Source organism: Chinchilla lanigera, unplaced genomic scaffold (assembly GCF_000276665.1).
Source record: "Chinchilla lanigera isolate Chin_1 unplaced genomic scaffold, ChiLan1.0 scaffold00006, whole genome shotgun sequence".
Classification (NCBI taxonomy): Eukaryota; Metazoa; Chordata; class Mammalia; order Rodentia; family Chinchillidae; genus Chinchilla; species Chinchilla lanigera.
The window spans coordinates 32,608,024-32,627,704 of NW_004955407.1; the positions used below are offsets into that span (position 1 = coordinate 32,608,024).

At 42.8% G+C, this 19,681-nt stretch overlaps 1 protein-coding gene across 3 annotated transcripts in view; it reads left to right on the forward strand.

Annotated features, from left to right (window-relative positions):
• Ifnar2 (interferon (alpha, beta and omega) receptor 2) overlaps positions 1-19,681 on the forward strand; it is a 35,991-nt gene that overhangs the window by 6,162 nt on the left and 10,148 nt on the right. For 2 of the 3 annotated variants that reach the window (XM_005375677.2, XM_005375676.2), the window contains 6 exons: positions 7,638-7,729; positions 8,795-8,836; positions 9,964-10,078; positions 11,218-11,387; positions 14,646-14,803; positions 19,239-19,407. In XM_005375677.2, the coding sequence (XP_005375734.1) occupies positions 7,675-7,729; positions 8,795-8,836; positions 9,964-10,078; positions 11,218-11,387; positions 14,646-14,803; positions 19,239-19,407 (709 nt within the window). In that variant the 5' untranslated portion in view covers positions 7,638-7,674. The remainder of the gene's footprint in view (positions 1-7,637; positions 7,730-8,794; positions 8,837-9,963; positions 10,079-11,217; positions 11,388-14,645; positions 14,804-19,238; positions 19,408-19,681) is intronic. The other variant, XM_013504240.1, reaches the window with a different exon arrangement.

Consider the following 19,681-nt stretch of genomic DNA (forward strand, 5'->3'; position numbering starts at 1 on the left):
GCCAGAGGGACATTTTGGTTTCTTTTTTTCTTTTTTTTTTTTTTTGCTTTTTTGAGACAAGGACTGTCTGTTTAGTTCAAGCTGAGTCTCAAAATGCAGTGATCCTCTTGTTTCAGCCTCCTAAGTGCTGGGATTACAGCCGTGCACCACTACACTCAGCTCCCAGAGGGACTTCTAATGTGTTTGTGCGTGTTTGCGTGCTTGCGTGTGTGTGTGTGTGTGTGTGTGTGTGCTTGCGTGTGTGCTTGCGTGTGTGTGTGTGTGTGATTCCTCAGCCGCTGAAGGGATTGAATCTTGTAGCACATGCACAACAGGCACAAAGATGTACCACAATCAGAAAAGAGGGCAGACGACCAAGGGCACAAGGCCGATGTTCAGGTATAAGGGCATCACCTCAGATGTGGCATTTACAGTCTGGAGGCGTGCTGTGTCTAGGGGCCATGAACACAAACATGCAACCCCTCTACTATGGAGTTGTGGTGGAGATGGTGATTCATAGCGAGAAGATACTCAGGCAGGTGTTTGCAAAGGGGGCTACATTACCAGACGTATTGTGGGTAGAAGTGACCGGGAATCTCACGGGGGAGATCCTGCAGCTGGGGTAGGATTTCTTTTTCCTTCTTTTGGTACTGGGGATTGAACCCAGGGACTTTACACTGAGCTCTATCCCCAGCCCTCTTTTCTTTTTTTACATTGTAAGGCAGGGTTTTTCACTAAGTCACCAAGTTGCCTAGGCTGGGCTTGAACTTCTGATCCCCCTAACTCAGCCTCTGATAAGGAATAGACATTTTGTTTTTATTTTATTTTATTTTTGTTTCTTTGTTTGCTAGTACATGTGTGTAGTACGTAATGATTACATTCATTGTGAAGAGTGGGTGCATGTACGTGGTACTTCTTCCTTCTTTTTTTTATTCTTTTCACCTCCACACCCTCCCATCCCTGCATCTCTTGGACCCCTTCATGTGTGTATTTAATCTTCTGTGCATGTTGGTAGTGCGTGATGATCACATCTTTGTAGGAACTTGGTGCAAGTACATAGCACTTCATAGTCCCCCGCTCTCTCTCTCCTTTTCTTCCTATCCCTCTCCCCTCCCTCCATCTCCCAGTTCCCTTCCAATATGCCAAAGATCCATCTGTCCATTTCCTATTGTCTTTTATTTTACATTTATTTATAAATTTGTGATTTCTTGTACAAGAGAAACTATGTGATATTTAAGCTGTGTGTCTGTTTCCTTCACTTAACATTATGGTCTCAAGGTGCATCCTACAAATGCTTCAGGTTTATCCTTTGTATGGCAGACCAGTACCACACTGTGCATAGATACATACTGTCTTTATGTACTCATTTGTTGATGGATATAAAGGATGCTTCCAAGATTTAGCTATTATGAATTGTGCTGCTGTAAACATGGGTATGCCTGGATCTCTGCACTAAGATGACTTGAACTCTTTTGGGAAGATAGCTAGAAGTGGAATAGCTGGTCAAATGGAATTTGATTCCATAGTGGTTGTACTGGTTTGCACTTCCACCAATAGTGGAGAAGAGTTCCTTTCCACCCCCAGCCTCTCCAGCATTTGTTATTGGTTGATTGCTTGATGATAGCCTTTCTTTCTGGAGTGAGATAGAATCTCAGTGTTGCTTTAATTTGTCTTTCTTAAATGACCAATGATGTGGAACATTTTTTCAAAATGTTTACTTGGAGTCTTCTGGCTTTCTCCAAAAGAATATTGTAGGTAAGTCCTGTCACCATGACAGCCAGGAGGACTTTTCAGGTGGTTTGTAGCTTGAGCTCAGACTGCTGTTTTGTGGTCTTGTAGCAATTTGACTTGCTGTTTCACACTGCCCCACTATTTGGGAGAACTGAGGAACACACAGATTCTATAGGACCTAATTGCTTGGGTGGGGACAAAAGATATGAGAGAGAGAGAGGGAAAAATCCAAGACTGATTAGGATGCCTTAAAAGTCTTCTTCAATAATCCCTGTCTCAGCTGGGTATATTTATTGGTGCACACCTGTAATTCCAGCTACTCAGGAGGAACAGGCAGGAGGATCACAAGTTTAAAGCCACCCTGAGCAACACAGCAAGACCTTGCCTTAAAATAGTAAAGAAAAGAGCTGGGGATGTAGCTCTATGCGGAGACTCTGGGTTCAATCCCCAGTGCCAAAGAAAAAAAAAGAATCCTTATCTGGCCTTGGAGTGGGGATGGCTGTCTTTCTAAGACTGAAAACTAGAAACTGAGAAAAAAAACCACTGTCATCCCTCAAGATCTTTGGGGATTCCCCATCCAAAACCCCACCCTACTGCTGTGGGTACAAACTCCACAGTTGCTCACGTCCCTTACATACGTGGCATGGTGTCTGCATATGACTTATACACACCATGTTGCAGACTCTAAATCAGTCTAGCTTGCTTACAATGCCGAGTACAGGTAAGGGTTACATAAACAGAGGTTATGCAATATTGTGTAGGAAACAATGTCAAAGATGAAAAGGTCTGTACATGTTCAATGCAGCTGCAGTTTTTTCTAATAGTTTTGACCCACAGGTCATTGAATCCACTGATGCAGAACCCACAGATACCAAAAAGATGCCAGTTGTATCTTTAAATCTGAAAACATGAAACACAGAAATTTCTGAGTAATTTAAAACACCCACACACAAGCAAATCACATAAAGAGAAGGAGAAAAATGTGATCCGTATCACAAGGGGTCAGTTTCCCTCATACATACAGGCAGTTACTGCAAATCAACAAAAACAGCACAACGCAGTACAAAAACAGGCAAAGGGAGGAAGACTTTGAACAGGAAAGAAATGTAAGTAGCCCATAAATATGTGAAAAGATGCCCAGGCTCATTGGGAATAAGAGAAGTACAAATTAATATTGGGGTGAGGATAACTTTTCATTTGCGAATTTGATGAAAATCCAAGGCATGTCTGTGAAGAGACTAGAGAACCAAAAATGCTCGCATGTCCTGGGTACCTATGTAAATTGGTGCCACCTGCAGTGTGGGCAGTGTGGCAGTCTCCACAAATGACATGTGCTTAGTCCAGTTGCCAGGTCCCTTTTGTCCACCCCTGCACACTCATCCTCCACCTTCCCTGCCCTTTACGTTGCCCTGGGCACCTGACTTGGAGGGACACAGTCACTGCCCCCCTGCCAGGTGGCTTCTGGTTGAGTTTAGCCAATGGGGAGGCCCAATTTAGAGAAGGAATGGAAACACCGAGGGATACTACTTCTGCAGTCCTCTCTCTGCACAATCTCTTTGCACTGGTGGTGTCATTTCCCTTTGTCGCAGGTCTTCACGCAGGATTCCCTCCTTTCACATTCCAGTGCAGGTGTCTTCTCTTTCACTTTTCAAGCCCAGAGCGGTGATGGCTCCCCCTTTTGTTGTCCTGCGGTACTGCAAGCTCCCTTATGGCATGCCTCCATCTTGCTCACACATTTGTAAGTGGCCCTTGATTAAATAAAGTCTTTCTGAAAAATATTCTAACTTGAATTGCAGTTTTCTGCTGGCACCATGGCTGTTAGGCCTCTTGCTTATGTCTTCATCCATTTGATGCTGCAGTGACAATACCACAGATAAGGTAATGATCTACACTGAACAGAAATGTATCCAGCTCGTGGTTCCGGAGGCTGGCAAGCCCAAGGTTGAGGGATCGTATCTAGCGAGGGCCTTCTGTTGCTGCATAATGTCGTAGAGGACTTCACATGGCAAGAGGGTAAAGAGGACCCAACCTGATTCTGTAACCAACCCACTCTCAGCAGTGAGCCCACTCCCTCCATGTCATTGTTAATCCCTTCATGAAGGCAGAGGCTGGTGACTTAATCACCTCTCAACGCTGGTATTGGGGATTAAGGTTTGTTTTTAATTGACTCTTATTGGTACAGTTTAGATGTACATAGTGATCACATTCATCATAAAGAATTTGTATCCATACATGACATAACTCGTTTAATTTTCCCCATTCCCCTACCCTCCCTTCAACCCCTCCTCCCCTCCCCATTTACAAAAGCTTTTTTCCCATGTTTTTCTTCTTTTCTCCTTTTTTTATTTTTCCCCTCTCTCCTTGCCCTCTCTCCTCTCTCTTGTTCCCCTCCCCCATTTGAACATTTTCTTCCTGTATTTCACCATACCTAATATACATTTTGTTCCTTATTTAAATTTTCTGTTTCTCACACCAGAGAAACAATGTGGCATTTACACATGTGTGTTGGATTTATTTCACGTAAGAATGTGGTCTCAAGGTACATCCATTTTCCTAGGAATGTCTCAAGTGTATCCTTCTGTATGGCAGAGTAGTATTCCATTGTATAAAAAAAATCACATCTTTTTGATCTATTCACCAGTTGGTGGGCATTTGGGTTGTTTCTAAGGTTTAGTTATTACACACTTGTGCTGCTATAAACATGGGTGTGCATATATCACTGTGGTATGATGCTTTTAATTCCTTGGAGGGTTTTTTGTTTGTTGGTTGGTTTCTGGTTTTGTTTTTTTCAGGACAGGGTCTTGCTATGCAGCTCAGGCTGGCCTTAAGCTCACTTTGTAGCCCAAGCTGGTCTTGAACTCACAGTGATGTAGTAGAGAACTTCACATGGCAAGAGGTAGAGAGGACCCAACCTGATTCTGTAACCAACCCACTCTCAATAGTGAGCCCACACCCTCCATGTCATTGTCAATCCCTTCACAAAGACAGAGGTAAGGTATGTATTTACCTCTGCAGAACCCACAGATACCAAAAAGATGCCAATTGTATCTCCTACCTCAGCCTCCCAAGTGCTGGGGTTACAGGTGCGTGCCACCACACCCGGTCTAGATGCTTTTAATTCTTTCAGGAAGATACCCAGGAGGGGAATGGCTGGGTCAAATGGAACCTCTAGTCCTAGTTTTTTGAGGAGTCTCCACACTGATTTCCCCAGTGGTTGTACCAGTCTACACTCTCACCAGCAGTGGAAAGGGTTCCTTTTTCCCCACAGCACTGCTAGCATTTGTTATTGGTTGATTTCTTGATAACAGCCATTCTTTCTGGGGTGAGATGGAATCTCAGCATTGTTTTAATTTGCATCTCTCAAATGACCAGTGATGTTGAACATTTTCTCATACATTTATTTACTGTTTGTACTTCTTCATCTCAGAAGTGTGTATTCATGACCAATACCCATTTTTTGATTGATTACCCATTCTTTAAGTTTGGGCAATTTGACTTTTTGAGTTTATATGTTCTTGGTGGTAATTCTTTGTCTGAGAAACAGCTGGCAAACATTTTTCCCCACACTGTGAGCTGTCTCTTCACTCTGTTGGTGGTTTCTCTTGCTGTGCAAAAGCTTTTTAATAAGATGAGATCCCAGTTGTATCTTTTTGTGATAGTTCCAGTACGATCAGGGTTTTGTTCATAAAGTCTTTGCCTACACCAATGTCTTCAAGAGTTTTACGTATTCTATCTTCCAGCACACTTAATGTTTCTGTTTTAATACTTAGATCTTTGATCCATTTCCACTTTAGTTTAGTGCACAGTGAAAGATATGAGTCCAGTTTTAATCTTCGGCATGTGCAAAGCCCGTTTTTCCAGCAGCATTTGTTAAAGAAGCTATCTTTTTTCCAGGGAATGTGTTTAGTACCTTTGTCAAAGATAAGGTGGCTGAATGTGTCTGGAGTTGTTTCTACATCTTCTAATCTGTTCCATTGATCATTGGGTCTGTTTTGTTTTTTTTTATAAAGCAGTACTATGCTGGTTTTATCACAGTAGCTTTGTAGTATAATTTCAAGTCAGGGATTGTGATGTTCCTGTCTTGCTTTTGTTGCTCAGAATTGTCTTTGCACTCTAGATCTCTTTTTGTTCCAAATGAATTTTAGGAGTGTTTTCTCTAATTCTGTGAGATATGTTGCTGGAATTTTGATCGAAATTGCATTAAATCTGTGTAACAGTTTTGGAAGTATGGCCATTTTCACTACATTGGTTCTTCCTACCCAAGAGCAAAGGATATCTTTCCATTTCCTGATATGGGGATTACGTTTTCAACACATGATCTTTGAGGGGACATTTTCAAATGACAACATGTGGCCATCCTACACCTGGACTTTTCTCTGCACATAGACTTGCACAGGGGCCAGGGATGTGCACCCAAGAGAATTCCTTGCGGAAAAGATTAGAAACAATTCAGATGTCCATCACAGGTATGTAGTTACATAATTGATGTTCTGACCATAGAACACAACACTGTGCAACTATTTAAAAAAGAAAAACAAGAAATTTCTCTTTCTGATGGGGGTGGGGGCAGATCTCCCAAATAAAATGTTAAGTAGAAAAATTGACACAGAACAGGGACTGTACCTGCTATCTCTTGTCGAGATGAGGGCGGAAATAAGAATATATATATTTTTATGCTTGTGCATAAAGACATTCCAAGGATTCACCAAAATCAGTAAAGAAAGCACTTTCTTAATAGAAGCAAGACTCTTCGCTGCTTAGTTTTTTATGTTTATTTTTTTTTAGTTCAATGACTGTTAGCTATTCAAAGGTCATATTTAACACTTGTCCCTGATGGGTAAGGAATTGGTGCAAAAAGCTGTTTGAGTCATTGGCCCGCTCCTGGGAGGGTGGGCAAGGCCCCCACCAGGAATTTACTATTTCTTGGGGTCTTTTTTGTCCTGTTTTTATTTTTACAATCCCATTAGACTATTTATTTATTTTATTTATTTATTTATTTATTTTAAGAGCAGAATATATTTATTGAGGGAAAGAAAGCTCCTGTCCAAGAGAGGGAGAGAAGGGAGGCCCGAGTGGGTTGCCCCCAACTCTGTTTTTCTGGGGACTTTTGTAGAGCAAAACTACAAGGTGAGGCGGGTCCAAAATAGGGGGAAAATGGACAAAACTATGGTCAGCCAATAAGAGTTGTTCAGGTAAAATTGATTAAATTGGGATCAAATAGGGAAGCGAGTCACAGCATGAATACAGAACAGGGGCTTTTCCTGTAGGGGGTTGGGTCAGCAACTCTTCAAGGTGATCCCAACCTATTTAGAATATCAATCCCTGATGTTTACACCTAGGGAGGTGTGTGGCTGTATTTGTTTAGTCCTTTGTCTTGAGGTCTGGCCCACAGCAAATACATAGCTTATCTTGTCTTTCATGTCGGCTCCTTCGAGGGCCTGGCCCTGTCTGACTGCCTATAATATTTCTATCTAACTCAACTGCCTATGACATTCCCCGCTCTGAAGAAGTAACCCAAACTGCCGTGAGGGAGGAAGGGGCGATGACCGCTCTGACCTCTTCAGGCTGGGAGGGGTCCTGGTTGTTGATGGCAGTCAGAGATACTCTCCAGAGGATCTATCTAAAAGCCCTCGATAGACACCAGGCATTTGGGTAGGCATATAGCTTTAAATCTCCATCCAAGGATCACGGTGGAACCTCCATAAGGGTACAGGAAAACAAAAACTCCCAACCTGAAGGATATCTGGGATGAGTTCCTGTTCTCTAAAATTGAAGAATGAATTTTAGGAACAATGGAGGTTAAGAGCAGAATATATTTATTGAGGGAAAGAAAGCTGTCCAAGAGAGTGACAGAAGGGGGCCCGAGTGGGTTGCCCCCTCATTAGACACTTTAGCATCTTAATATCCTAATATTGATTTCCTTTCAGATGTGAAAGTAAGGAAAGAACTAGAACACTAACAAACATGCTTTGGAGCCACTGTGCCTGGGCCATCAGATTACTTATTTGGTGTCTCGTGGGTAAGTGTTACTGTTTATCCCCGCCCTTGGAGAAGGGAACCTGTGATAGCCTCAGCCAGAGCTCCAGTGTGAAGCAGCAAACCCATATCCCTGACCACAGGACCTAGACTGCCAAGTGTCCCAGGGATAATAGCCAGAAAACAGAGGCTGATGGTTAGAATTCAGTATGGGTTCCTGCCTCTTTTTAATTTTAGGAAGACAAATAGATAAGCAAAATAACATAAAGCTCCATAATATTGGAGACCACCCTTATATGTTAATTTTAAGAATAATTTCTCTTATTATTTCACTGCTGCTGTATTTGGGAAGAGGCAGAACACTTATCTCTTACTACAGCCACTAGGATGAAAAGTCCCCCTGAACTTCAGCCTCTGCATTTTATTTATTATACACCTTTTTTCTGCAGCACTATTCATTCTCATCTCTTCTCTGCCTTCCTTGTGATCTAGTTTGTTTCAGTGTCATGTCTTACGTGGTTTATCAGCAAGGTGCACACGAGGGGGACAGCTGTCTCGGGCAGACTGTTCATGTACCAGATAATGTCCAGCATTCTGGGCCTCCACCGTCCACAAATGCCAGGAAATTCACTCCCCAAGTCATTGTGACATCCAGAAAACAAATGTCCCCACTCTCCCGCCCAAGGAGATGGGACTCATTAATCCCCCTCATGAACCCCCTTTTCTCCTCCATCACCCCTGGTAAATATCTTTGCTTTCAAAAATTATTAATGAGCAACATGCTTATTTATATTCTGAGGAAGTTTCTCAGACAAGTACCAGCTTCACAGGATATTCCTCAACCAACCCAACCCTGGTTCGAGTGCCAGGTCCTAAATGGATCTTCCATTGAGTCCACTCCAGATGCAATCCGTGGACCAGGGGCTGACGGTACTAATGTCACCTAAGAACCATTTGCTTGAACTTTTTGTTAGCACAAGAAAATCTCAATGCAGTATTAACACATGTGATCATTGATGCTTTAAGTTAGGCAAACTGAGTGTGGTCGTTTTAAGTTGAGCCCAGATAAATCAGTGCTGCGTCTCTAACTTGTTTTTCTTTCTCCTAGTGTGTGTGAGCCTCGCACTGGATGCTTCACCTGATATCCCTGGTAGGAGATGTTCTTGGCTTGGTTAAATTTTTGAATAAGATTCAGAGTACTAGGGGGACTATCTAAACATTTAAAATATGGGAAATTTTACTTCTGGCCTCACATCTTTCACCTATTTTATTGGAGCCCTTTTTGTATAAAGGGAGCTAAAATTTGCTAACTCTGTTTTTCGAAATTGCCTCACAAAACTATTACAAGAAACTGGAGATCATTTTGAAAGCCCCTTGAAAGAATAGTCAAACTCTTAATATTCTCACCAAGAGAAAATAAGGAGACACCTGTTATGGTAAACAAAAAGTGATTGAGAAGTAATTTCTCTTTAATTTACATTTTTCCAACTCTTGGTTCCAGATAAGAAAAAATAATTTGTAGCTGGATTCTTACCCACGTATGTAATATGCCCACAAAACTTCACTAAGCATCAAATGGGTGCTTAGCCTTCTGATCCACAGTGGAGGTGAACATCAGAAAGCAGAAGCCTGGGTCTTAACCACAGGAAATGTCGCTGAGCTTTCAAAATTTAACCCTGTGAGGCAGAACTTAACAAGTACAGCATTAAAGTCCCAGTTGTCACCACCACTTCCCAGGGCATAATACTGTGCACTCAGCTTAGTGTGGAAACTCAGTCTGGAAAATAGGTCTATGAATAGTCGCTACTTCTGCATTGCTATGGGGCTTAAGTGCCTAAAAGGAAGGTGGGGCCCGCGGTGTACTCTTTCTCTCTGTGACCAAGAGAATAAATGTAGGGACAGAGAAAGAAAAAGAGAAAGAAAAGCCTGCAGTGCACGGAGCTGAGTTGAGAGAGTGGAGTGAAGGAGCAGTGAGGCAATGTACTGCGTGGCCCGGAATGCCATGGGTCGCTTGGGTCTGATGAACTTCTGGGAGTCTGTGAAAACTGGGGAAGTCCTTCTGTACAACTTCCACTTACCGAGTGCTGAGTTCCTGTTTCCTCAACTTTCCTGCCCTGAGCATATGTTGCTTATGAATGAATAATATTAGTTTATTTCCCGTGTCCAGTAGACTTCCTGTGTTTCTCAGACTCCTGCTGGGGACATAGGTTCATGGTCTTTGGGTTCCGGAATTCAGTGGTTCCCCGACACACGTCCTGTTCTCTTTGGATGTTCTAGGTGAACACTGTAATTTCAAGATGACATTTGGAAAATACCGGTCGATCTTATCATGGGAGTTGAAAAACCAGTCCTTTGAACCAACTCACTATGCATTACAGTATACAATCATGAGGTTGGTTGATGTTCCTTTTTTCTCTAAATGCTAAATGTATTATCTTTCTAGTATGTTCTCTGTCTCATTTCTTACTCAGAACCTTGAAAGGCCATAGGCAAAATACTCATCCATTTTTAATTCAGTTGAATACTTTAATAATCCAAAACTATTTTGACAAAGTTTGTATTTATGGCCAAAGCCAATTTCTACAGGTCAGAGCCTCACCAGCAAAATAATTGTCTGGTTTTCCCAATAATTTCTTTAATTCAATTAATCAGAATTTTAAAAGTCTGGTATTTGGTATTTTCCAAAGGTCTGGGGACCATATTGATGGTTTATGTTCACTTTTCTTGACTCATGGAGGCATGGTGGACACTCAAAAGCTGCCTGGCCTAGTCTAAGACAAACATGAGTCCAAAGTCTGGTATAGTCACGAATCAACTTGCCATTTGGCGTGGAGCTCCACCTCTCTGAGCTGACTTCCCCACTGGGGGGCTGGCTCAAGAATTAGTGATGTGATAGATGATAAGTCATTCTTTGATCAGTAGCCCCGTGGAGTGTTCTTTTGTTTGTTATTTGGCTTCGAGCTGTTGCTGCAGGCCCTGGGGAGGCTCTGTTGTGAGTTTCCCTTTGACCTGCCAGAGTCTTAAAGTTTCTCTGTGCATTGAGAGCTCACAGTCTTCCGTAGCATGGTAGACCTGATGTTTGTGTGGCTCCTAACTAGCACAGCAGGCTTAGGACTGGACTGTAGGACCTTCAGGCGGAGAGGGAGGGCCTCTCAAGGAAAGCAGTGATTGTTCTTGAAGGAGAGGGAGGAAGGTCTCAGGCCTTTACCATGAAAGCCCGTTTCATTCATCCATCCAGCAAGTATTTACTGAGCACTTGCAATATACCAGGGCGTCTGTTCAAAGCCCCTACCCTCTGAAAATGGAAATGCCTAAGTAGGTGGAGACATCATTAAAGGAACAAAAGTGTGAGGCCGGCGGAGGTCAATGCTATGAAGAAAACTGAAGAGTGAGAGGGACTGAGAGTGGGTAGGAAAGACAGTTTGATGCCGTGATAGCTGGGCAGAGCCTTAAAGGAAATGAAGTGAGGCACAGAAATAGATTCTCATTCTGTAAATGCTGACGTTTTCCCTTTTCCATTTCTTCCCAAAGTAAAGCAGAAGGTTTGAAGATTGTTGAGGAATGTACCAATGTCACCAAATCGTCTTGTGACCTGACAGACGTGTGGCAGGACGTGCACGAGACGTACGTTCCTCTGGTGAAAGTATTCAGAGGGAGAACACTGATGGTTCAGTGCACTGATTCCATCACGGCCACGAACAGTGAGTTGAGCTCTGTTTCCTGATCTTACCATTTTCATCAAGATGATCATCAGCATCTTCCCTGGAGTGTTAAAGACATCCTTTCACAGGAATGCGGGCACACCCATGTCTGCTAGAGAGGGGGAGAGAGAGAGAATGTAAAATAGAAAATAAGTAAAGAGGAAATGGGGAGATCTTTTTCAAACGGATGGGGGAACAAGAGAAGGAGGGGGAGGGATGGGAAGGCAAAAGATGGAAGGGAAAAATGGTGAAAATAGAGTTTTTGCACATGGGAAGGGGATCAAGAGTTGGAAGGAGCAGGGAAAGAGGGGAAGGATAGGAAATGAAAAACAAAGAATTAAGATGTATTTTGTACATAGTCCAGCTCTCCAAGTGTAATGATACTTGTAATCATTATATACTGTAAACACTGCGTATTCATAAAAATAAATAAAATATTGAGACAAATGATTAAAAAAGGGCTGCATGACACACAGCCAGTGGGGTCCTGAGCGGGGGCAATGAGAGATTAAGAAAAGACAGGACACATACAAAGAGGAAAGCTGGGACCGGGTGGGACCTGACCTATCTGATGGAGAAGCAGCCACAACCTCGCATGGTCTGTGTCTTTATTTATACGCAGTAAAAAGGGGGAAAGTGCATGACAGAGGGAAATGCAAGGTGTCAGTGTTTTGCTGAGAACATGGGAAGCAAAACTGTCTGTGCTGTAGTTAACAGGGAGGAACACCAAGGCCGGCCCACTGGTAATATGTCACTGAGCTAGAGATCAGCCAGTTTACATGGTCTGCCTCTGGCATTTCACGTTCCTGGGACTGGCTTTGCCCTAGTCCTAACATCTTGTTCACATGGCTTGCCTCTGGCGTTCCATGTTCTCCGGGCTGGCCTTGCTCTAGCCCCCAATGTGTGGTCCATGTCCAGCTCAGCTGCTCCCCACAAAAAAGATCATTATGGGCCTGGGTTGTAGCTCAGAGGCACAGTGCCTGCCTGGCAAGCACAAGGTCATGAGTTCAATTCCTGGTACAAAAAAAAAAAAAAAAAAAAAAAAAAAATCATCATTTGCTCTGCTATGAATAGGAAGATCTGCAGAGCCATTTTAGATTTAGAGCTATAGGCTCACAGCTGGCCCTACTACTTCCTAACTCTGTAACTGGAACTAGTTACTTTGCTGATCTAAGCCTTAGCTTTCCTATCTGAAGAGTGGGACCATAATGTGTTCTTTACAGATTATTGCTCCATAGCTATGCTGGGCATGATGGCGCATACCTATAATCCCAGCATGGGGAAGGATGAGAAAGGAGGACCACTGAGTTTGAAGCCAGCCTGGGCTACATAGTGAGTTCAAGGCCAGGCTGGAATATGTAGCAAAACCCTTTCATGAATGAATGAATCAATCAATTAATCAGTGCAGATTGTTGCACCATACCTGCACAAAGCAGGCTTTCAGGCAGTAGTACTTGCTATTCTCATCACTTTATGGCCTAGCAGGAAGAGGGGAGTGGAACTCAGGTGGCCTGGATCTAAGCTGTCACATCACTCTGGGTCAGTGTTTGCCTTTCTTCTGCGACCCCAGCCCAGGTTCTAACCCTGTAGCATCTGATTGTGACTTGTGAACATCCAGGACGCATACACTGGGGCCCAAAGTTCACACCCAAAGCTGGGTCTGCTCCTTTTTTCACTTCTGTGCCTGCAGCCATTCCCAGAGGCCTTTGCATTAACACCTCCAGCTCCATTGCTTTTTCAGTCTCCATTTTATAGCTTGTTTCAAAAAAAGACCAGAAAAATCCAATTCTGCTTCAGTGCCCTATTATACGCTCGCTACCCATGCTTTTTCACAGAGTAATGGTGTCTGAATCCACTGTGGCAAATAATTTAGATACCTATGAGATCGCTGCAGTGGTGTGTGTGTGTGTTTAGGATCAAGAGTCACATCTGTATGTTTGTACACAGATGGAAAGGGAAACAGTTTATGACTCAAGGTATTTAGGCTGTTGAAGAATTATATGAGGTCTTTTTCATGATTCAAATGATAAACCTGAAAAATACATACAGACTCATGATGGGAAAGAATGTAGAGCACACTTTGATATAGTCCTTCTGACGGGATTAGGCGGCATGTATAAAAAACCTTAACATGTGCCTACTCCAATCCAGAATACCTCTTTAGTAACTTGTCCTAAGGAAATTATTAAATGCAGGTGCCAAGATTTAGCACTCTAAATGCTTGATAGTACATAAAATCCACTCAGAAAAAATTAAGAGACAATCTAAATGTTAACAATAGTGAATCAGGGGCTGGGGATTTAGCTCAGCGGCAAAGCGCCTGCCTGGCAAGCGCAAGGTCGTGAGTTCGGTTCCCGGTACCGGAGAAAAAACAAAAAAAAAAAAAAAAAAAAAAAAATAGTGAATCAGTGAAGCCATGGTTCAGCTACTTAGTGAAAATGAATTAACCAGGAGAAATTATGGTGTGAGTCAGGGATTCAGAGTCTTTCGGTAAAGACATATGGGACATATGGTGTCTGTCCCATGCTTGCTTTGGTTTTGGTTTTGTTTTTTTCTTTGTTGTTGTTGTTTGCAGTCCTTCAAAAAAAATAGCAACCATTCTCAGCTTGTAGATTGTACAAAAGGCCAACCCATGGCCCATAATTGGCTAGCCCTTGATATAGGTAAATATGTATTAATGTGTTTATGAAATACAGTTAAATGAAATTATATGCCATGCAAAACCATGTGGTCTACAATGATTTAATTTTAATTTATATATATATATGGGGATATATATGTACATAGTACATGTACATGTATTTACAAATATATACCCTAGTTTAGTAACTGTGTATGAATATTATATATTTAGGCCCATATAGCATAGATTAAAAAAATGACTGACTACAAAGATAATTGCTATCTGTATTTTTGACAGTGATTTTCTATTATTTGGTATTATGATCACATTATGAAAATAAGTTATTTTTTAATGTTGTGTGTAGGCTGCAGGCTGAAAATTGAAAATGTTGCTGGCTTCCATCCCAAAATCTGTCTTCACTCCGCTGTAGTAATGTTAAGCAAATGGTGCACTTGTTTTTGAATCTTAATTCTTCACAAATACAATAACAGACTATAACTGGACCATAGGCAGGATAAAAAGAAAATTATTTTTGTTTAAAATAAATACGATTAGGTGCTGATGGTGGGGAGCACTGCTGTTATGTAGCCACTGACTGATGCTGGGGTTTCCTTCTGACTTTGCTTCCTAAACAGTGTCTATTGAGCCCCCAGACTTTGAGATTGTTGGCTTTGCAAACCACATCAATGTGGCAGTGCAATTTCCACTTATGGCTCCCAAGATCTTTGGGGAAGAACTCCATAAACAGGCATCACTCATCATCGACGAACACTCGGAGAACATTGATAAGAGGGTAAGTGGTCTCTGTTGCTGCAGTCAGAATGCTCTGAGTTGGCCATGGATATATTTGACTCTCTTTTTTTAAAAAAAAGAAAAAACATGTAGTTGAACAATTCACATGAAAAGGTCTGGCCGTCAGTGTTGTGACTTTAGGAAAGTAGTCTCTCTCATTCATTCTCTGCAGAAATATGTTGATTTACCCAGTAGCTCTGTGTTTAAGAGAATAAGCCACTTGCACGATACCAGTGGATACAGAAAAGGATTGTGTGGTGTAGACAGGAGTGATATACACAGGGTGAGTCCCCAGAGCCCAGCACACCAAGGCAAGATTTCTTTGAAAGGGTGGCTTAGCTGAGCCACACATGGAAACATGTATCCTGTGCTCTGACACATCAAAAAAGCCATGTTTTCCTGCAGTTCTGTCCTTTTCTGATTTCCTCTAAGGACCCAACCCAGTGTCCATAACCTCGGTTGACCCTGGTAGCAGACTCATGGATCTTCGTTGGCTCCATCACTCAGAATGCTGGGAATGTCTGAAAATCGACCAAATGCACACACCAGTGGACACTGCTATAGTAGCATTTAGTTTGCCAAGCCCTTTGCCAGTTTTAAAGTCTGTGCAAGTAAAAGCAGCCTGCAAGATATCAGAGCAGGGCCATTTCAGACAGAGGACGTGGGAAGTTCAGAGGCCCCAGGGTTAGAAAGGACCTCGTGGGTTTGAGAAACAAGAGAGAGGCAGCTGGAGTGGAGCAACAAAGTGGGAAGAACAGGGGGAAGTGAGATCGGAGCGGACAGCAGGCAGAGCTTGGAGGACTTTGTAGGGTAGAAGCCGCTGGAGGACCCAAGGCTTAATACAGCAGCCTTAGGGGCTGGGGTTGTGGCTCAGTGGTAGAGCTCTTGCCTTGCATGCAGAAGGCCCTGGGTTCAATCCCCAGCACCACAAAAACAAACAAGGATGGTGACACCTTAATAGGTGTGACAAATTCTGTAATTATTATCATTTTTTCTTATGAAATTCTCCCCATGAATTATGACCAACAGCCTAGGGAGAGGGAGCAAAAGTAATGGGAGAAATGAGCTCATGGGCCTCGGGGACTGTGACAGGTGTCATTCACTGTCATATTTCAACCATGGGTCTTATTCAAAGCCATACTGTGTCTTAGATGTTATTTCTAAAATGAGACATGTTTATTAGAATATTGACAACGCTGTTAGAGGGAAAACTATAGTTTCTTTCCCCCCCCCCCCCCCCCCCGGTACCGGGAATTGAACTCACAACCTCACACTTGCCAGGCAGGCACTGTGCCACTGAGCTAAATCCCCACCCCTGGGAAAACTATAGTTAATAGACATCTTCTGGATTAAAGTAGTCTTTCTATTAAATCAAGAAACTAAAACAACCTATTGGTATGTTCCAGGCAACAGGTGTTGATAGCTTGGACCCCTTGCTGGTGGTGGGGTAAAGAAAAGCAACTAGATTCTGTGCTTATTTTGCAAAAATAATGGGAGAAAACAGTTTTTTCAGGTAGATTGCATGCAAAGTGCGGTAGAGAAAGAGCGGACTCCAACACTTTAGTGTTTCCGTTAATTAAAATGGGGAAGAGTATGCATGAAGCTGGTACATGGCGGTTAGATGGCAGCTCAATTTGGGCTGGGTTAAATCTGAGGTGCCTGTTAGGTATCTAGGAGGAGATTTTGGACAGGAGTTGCTGCACCAACTCTGGAATAAAGTGAGATCTCCTAGCTAAAGAGATGCACTGGGGAGCCACTGGCTTCTTATGTGTGTTGCATGCCCTGAGACCAGGCCCTTGAGATGAGTTGCTTTGGTGAGTCATATGCCAGAGGTCTTTTGGAGTGGATTCAAGAAAGAAAGGAAGGAGAATAATTGGAGAGCTTATCTTTTCTAAGAAGCTTTTCAATTAAAGGAAGAAAGGGTGTACAATTTTTGCTGGAGAGGAAGGCGGGGTCACAAAGGGACTTTTTATGGCAGCATATTCCCTACAGAGAGAATGACAGCATATTCCCTACAGAGAGAATGACAGCATATTCCCTACAGAGAGAATGTTCCAGGGAGGGTTCCTGGAGCTGTGTCCTAGAGTAGCTGAAGAGGGGTGGGATCTTGAGAGCACATGGAAGGGGGCCTAGGCTGGGAGCAGGGGCTGCATTCCCAGGTGCGGGGCAGGAAGCAGAGTATGCAGCACAGATACCTAAAGACGTATGTCTTGGCTAGTCATGGTGGTACATGACTGTAGTCCCAGCACTCTGGGAAGTTAAGGCAGAAAGACTGTAAGTTCAAGCCCAGCCTGGGTAACTTAGTGACTTTATGAGACCTTGTCTCAAAAAAATAGAGGGCCAAGAATGTAGCTCAGTGCAAAGGCCCAGGTCTCAATCCTGGGGAGCTCAGGGGGCAGTATGCCTTAGTCTGTTTCCTGTTACTATAACAAAGTAGCGAAGACTACACACTTTTTAAAGAAGAGCTTTATTTTGGCTCGTGGTTCTGTAGGTCCGAGGTCCAGTCCCGTATCTGGCGATCACCTCCTTGCTGTCAGTCTCAGTGCGGCACATAGCATCACATGGTGACAGCCAGGGACCAGTGTGTCTCTTCTGCTCTCTTTCAGACTGTTCTTCTAGAGCCACCGGGGTTCAGTCATGGGGGCTGCACCCTGATGACCTCGTCTAATCACCCTTCCGAGGCCCTGCAGTAGTCAATCAAATTTCAGCCCTTTATACCTTGCACTAGTGATTAAAGTTCAGCATGTGAACCCTTGCAGGGAACTGTGGGGTGGGAGCTTCCATCAGGTCTGTGAAACAGGAAGTCAGCCTTGCAGTCTTGCTCAACATCCTGCAGAGCCCCGCTGTTCTACCCTCTGCCACACTGGGTCTTCCATCCAAGGGGAGAGCCTTCCTGCCACTCGGGAGCCCATCCTGTCCCCTTCTCCTATCATGGCTTATTTCCATGCATGACCTTTTCCTCTGTTGGCTTGCAACTCTGTTTGTTTAATAACTCCCCCTCCTTCCAGACAGAAACTTGTAGAAACACAGGATTCCCCAAGGCTGCGTTTGAACTGCTAGAAATCTTACTCTAAAATTGCTACTAAAATATATTTTGGAAACTATAAAACATAGGGTTTCTTTTTTAAATTGCTGTCGTCAAACTTTGTTTTAGTACTGGAGATTTAACAAAGTGATGTTCTACCAATGAGCTACATCCCCAGCTTTTTCATTTTTTATCTGAGACAGGGTCTTGCTAAATTACCGCGACAGAACTTGATCTTGCGATCCTCCTGCCTCAGCCTCCCTAAGTGTTGACATTATAAGCCTCTGCCACTGCGCCCAGGTTTATCTTTGTGTTTCTTGAAATGTAACAGAATTACAGGGGGAAGGAGAGGCACTATGTCTTAGACATCAGCCTCTGTCCCACTTCCCACAAGCTCTGTGATCTTGGACAAATTCCTTGGGCACTTTGACCTGAAGTTTCCTCATCCGTAGAATGGAGATAATGCCTAGATGGTTGTGTTAGTCAGCTTTGTGTTGCTGTGGCAGAATACCTGAGCAAAACACCTTAAAGGAGGAGAGGTTGATTTGGACTGATAATTTCAATTAATGGTAAACTGGCTCCATGACATTAGGCCCATGGTGAGGCAGAAATACCAGGGTGGAAGGATATGGCCAAGGAAAGATGCTCACCCTGTGGCAGCCAGGGAACAGTGAGAAACAACCCAAGAGGAAGATGCTGGAGACAAAATATACACTTCAACCTGCTCCATTCCCTTAGATACTACCTCCAAATAAACCCGTTCAGCTAGGAAACTCATCACGAGGTTAATCCACTCAATGAAGTTAGAGCCAGTATAATTCAGGCTCTTCCCGAGATCTATCATCCTTGAACACATAAGACTTTTGGAGACATTTTCCATCTAAACTGGAACAATGGTTTTGAAAATTAAAGGAGTCAGTGTACAGGGAAGTCCTTTCTGAAGTGTAAACTAGACCCATGTTGTCAATGAGAGAAGATGATTTTGTAAAAAGTGACATCATAGAGAGCTTTGTTCTTCTTGGGACTTTTGTTCTTCATATATAAAGTGAGGGGCTGGGGATTTAGCTCAGCAGCAAAGCGCCTGCCTGGCAAGCGCAAGGTCATGAGTTCGGTTCCCGGTACCAGAGAAAAACCAAAATAAATAAATAAATAAATAAATAAACATATACAAAGTGAATTTGCTAGACGAGACTCCATGGTTTTAAGATAGGTGTATGTATGTGTGTATAAGCACATGTAGTCTTGTGATAAACTGGCTGGCCCAAGCAATTTATAAACCTTTTTCCTTGTCACACCTCTGTCCTCTCTAACCTTGTTTAGGATTTGAAGACAGAATCCAAAAGAGTTTCTTACAGCCTGCCTCTAAATGAAATTCTTACTATAGTCTTACTTTTGCTTTTTCTTTTTTCAGCATGAACCCAATATAAATGGAAGCTTCAGTGGAAATTTCAGTTATGTCCTTAACAACTTAATTCCAAACACAAACTACTGTGTGTCTGTTTATTTTGAGTCCAAAAGTTCAACCACAGTAATAAAACCTCCCTTAAAATGCATCCTCCTTCAGGCTGGCCAAGTATCAGGTATGTTAATTTCTTAAAATTCACCTTTTAAAAATTCATATTTTTACTCACTGACATAAAAACCTATTAAAAGAAAACAACTGAAATTCCTGGTACCCTAAAGGTGTTCCTTCTAGTAAAGGCACATCCCAGAGATGTTTTCCGCTGGTCACCAGCCGGTGCTTACAGCTATGTTGTCCTGCCATAAGGATGATCCAGTTATCTACCCTTGTAAGGTCAAGATGCCTTTTTGAAGTGGAAACACTTTTATTTTGAGGAATCAGGATTAAATGCA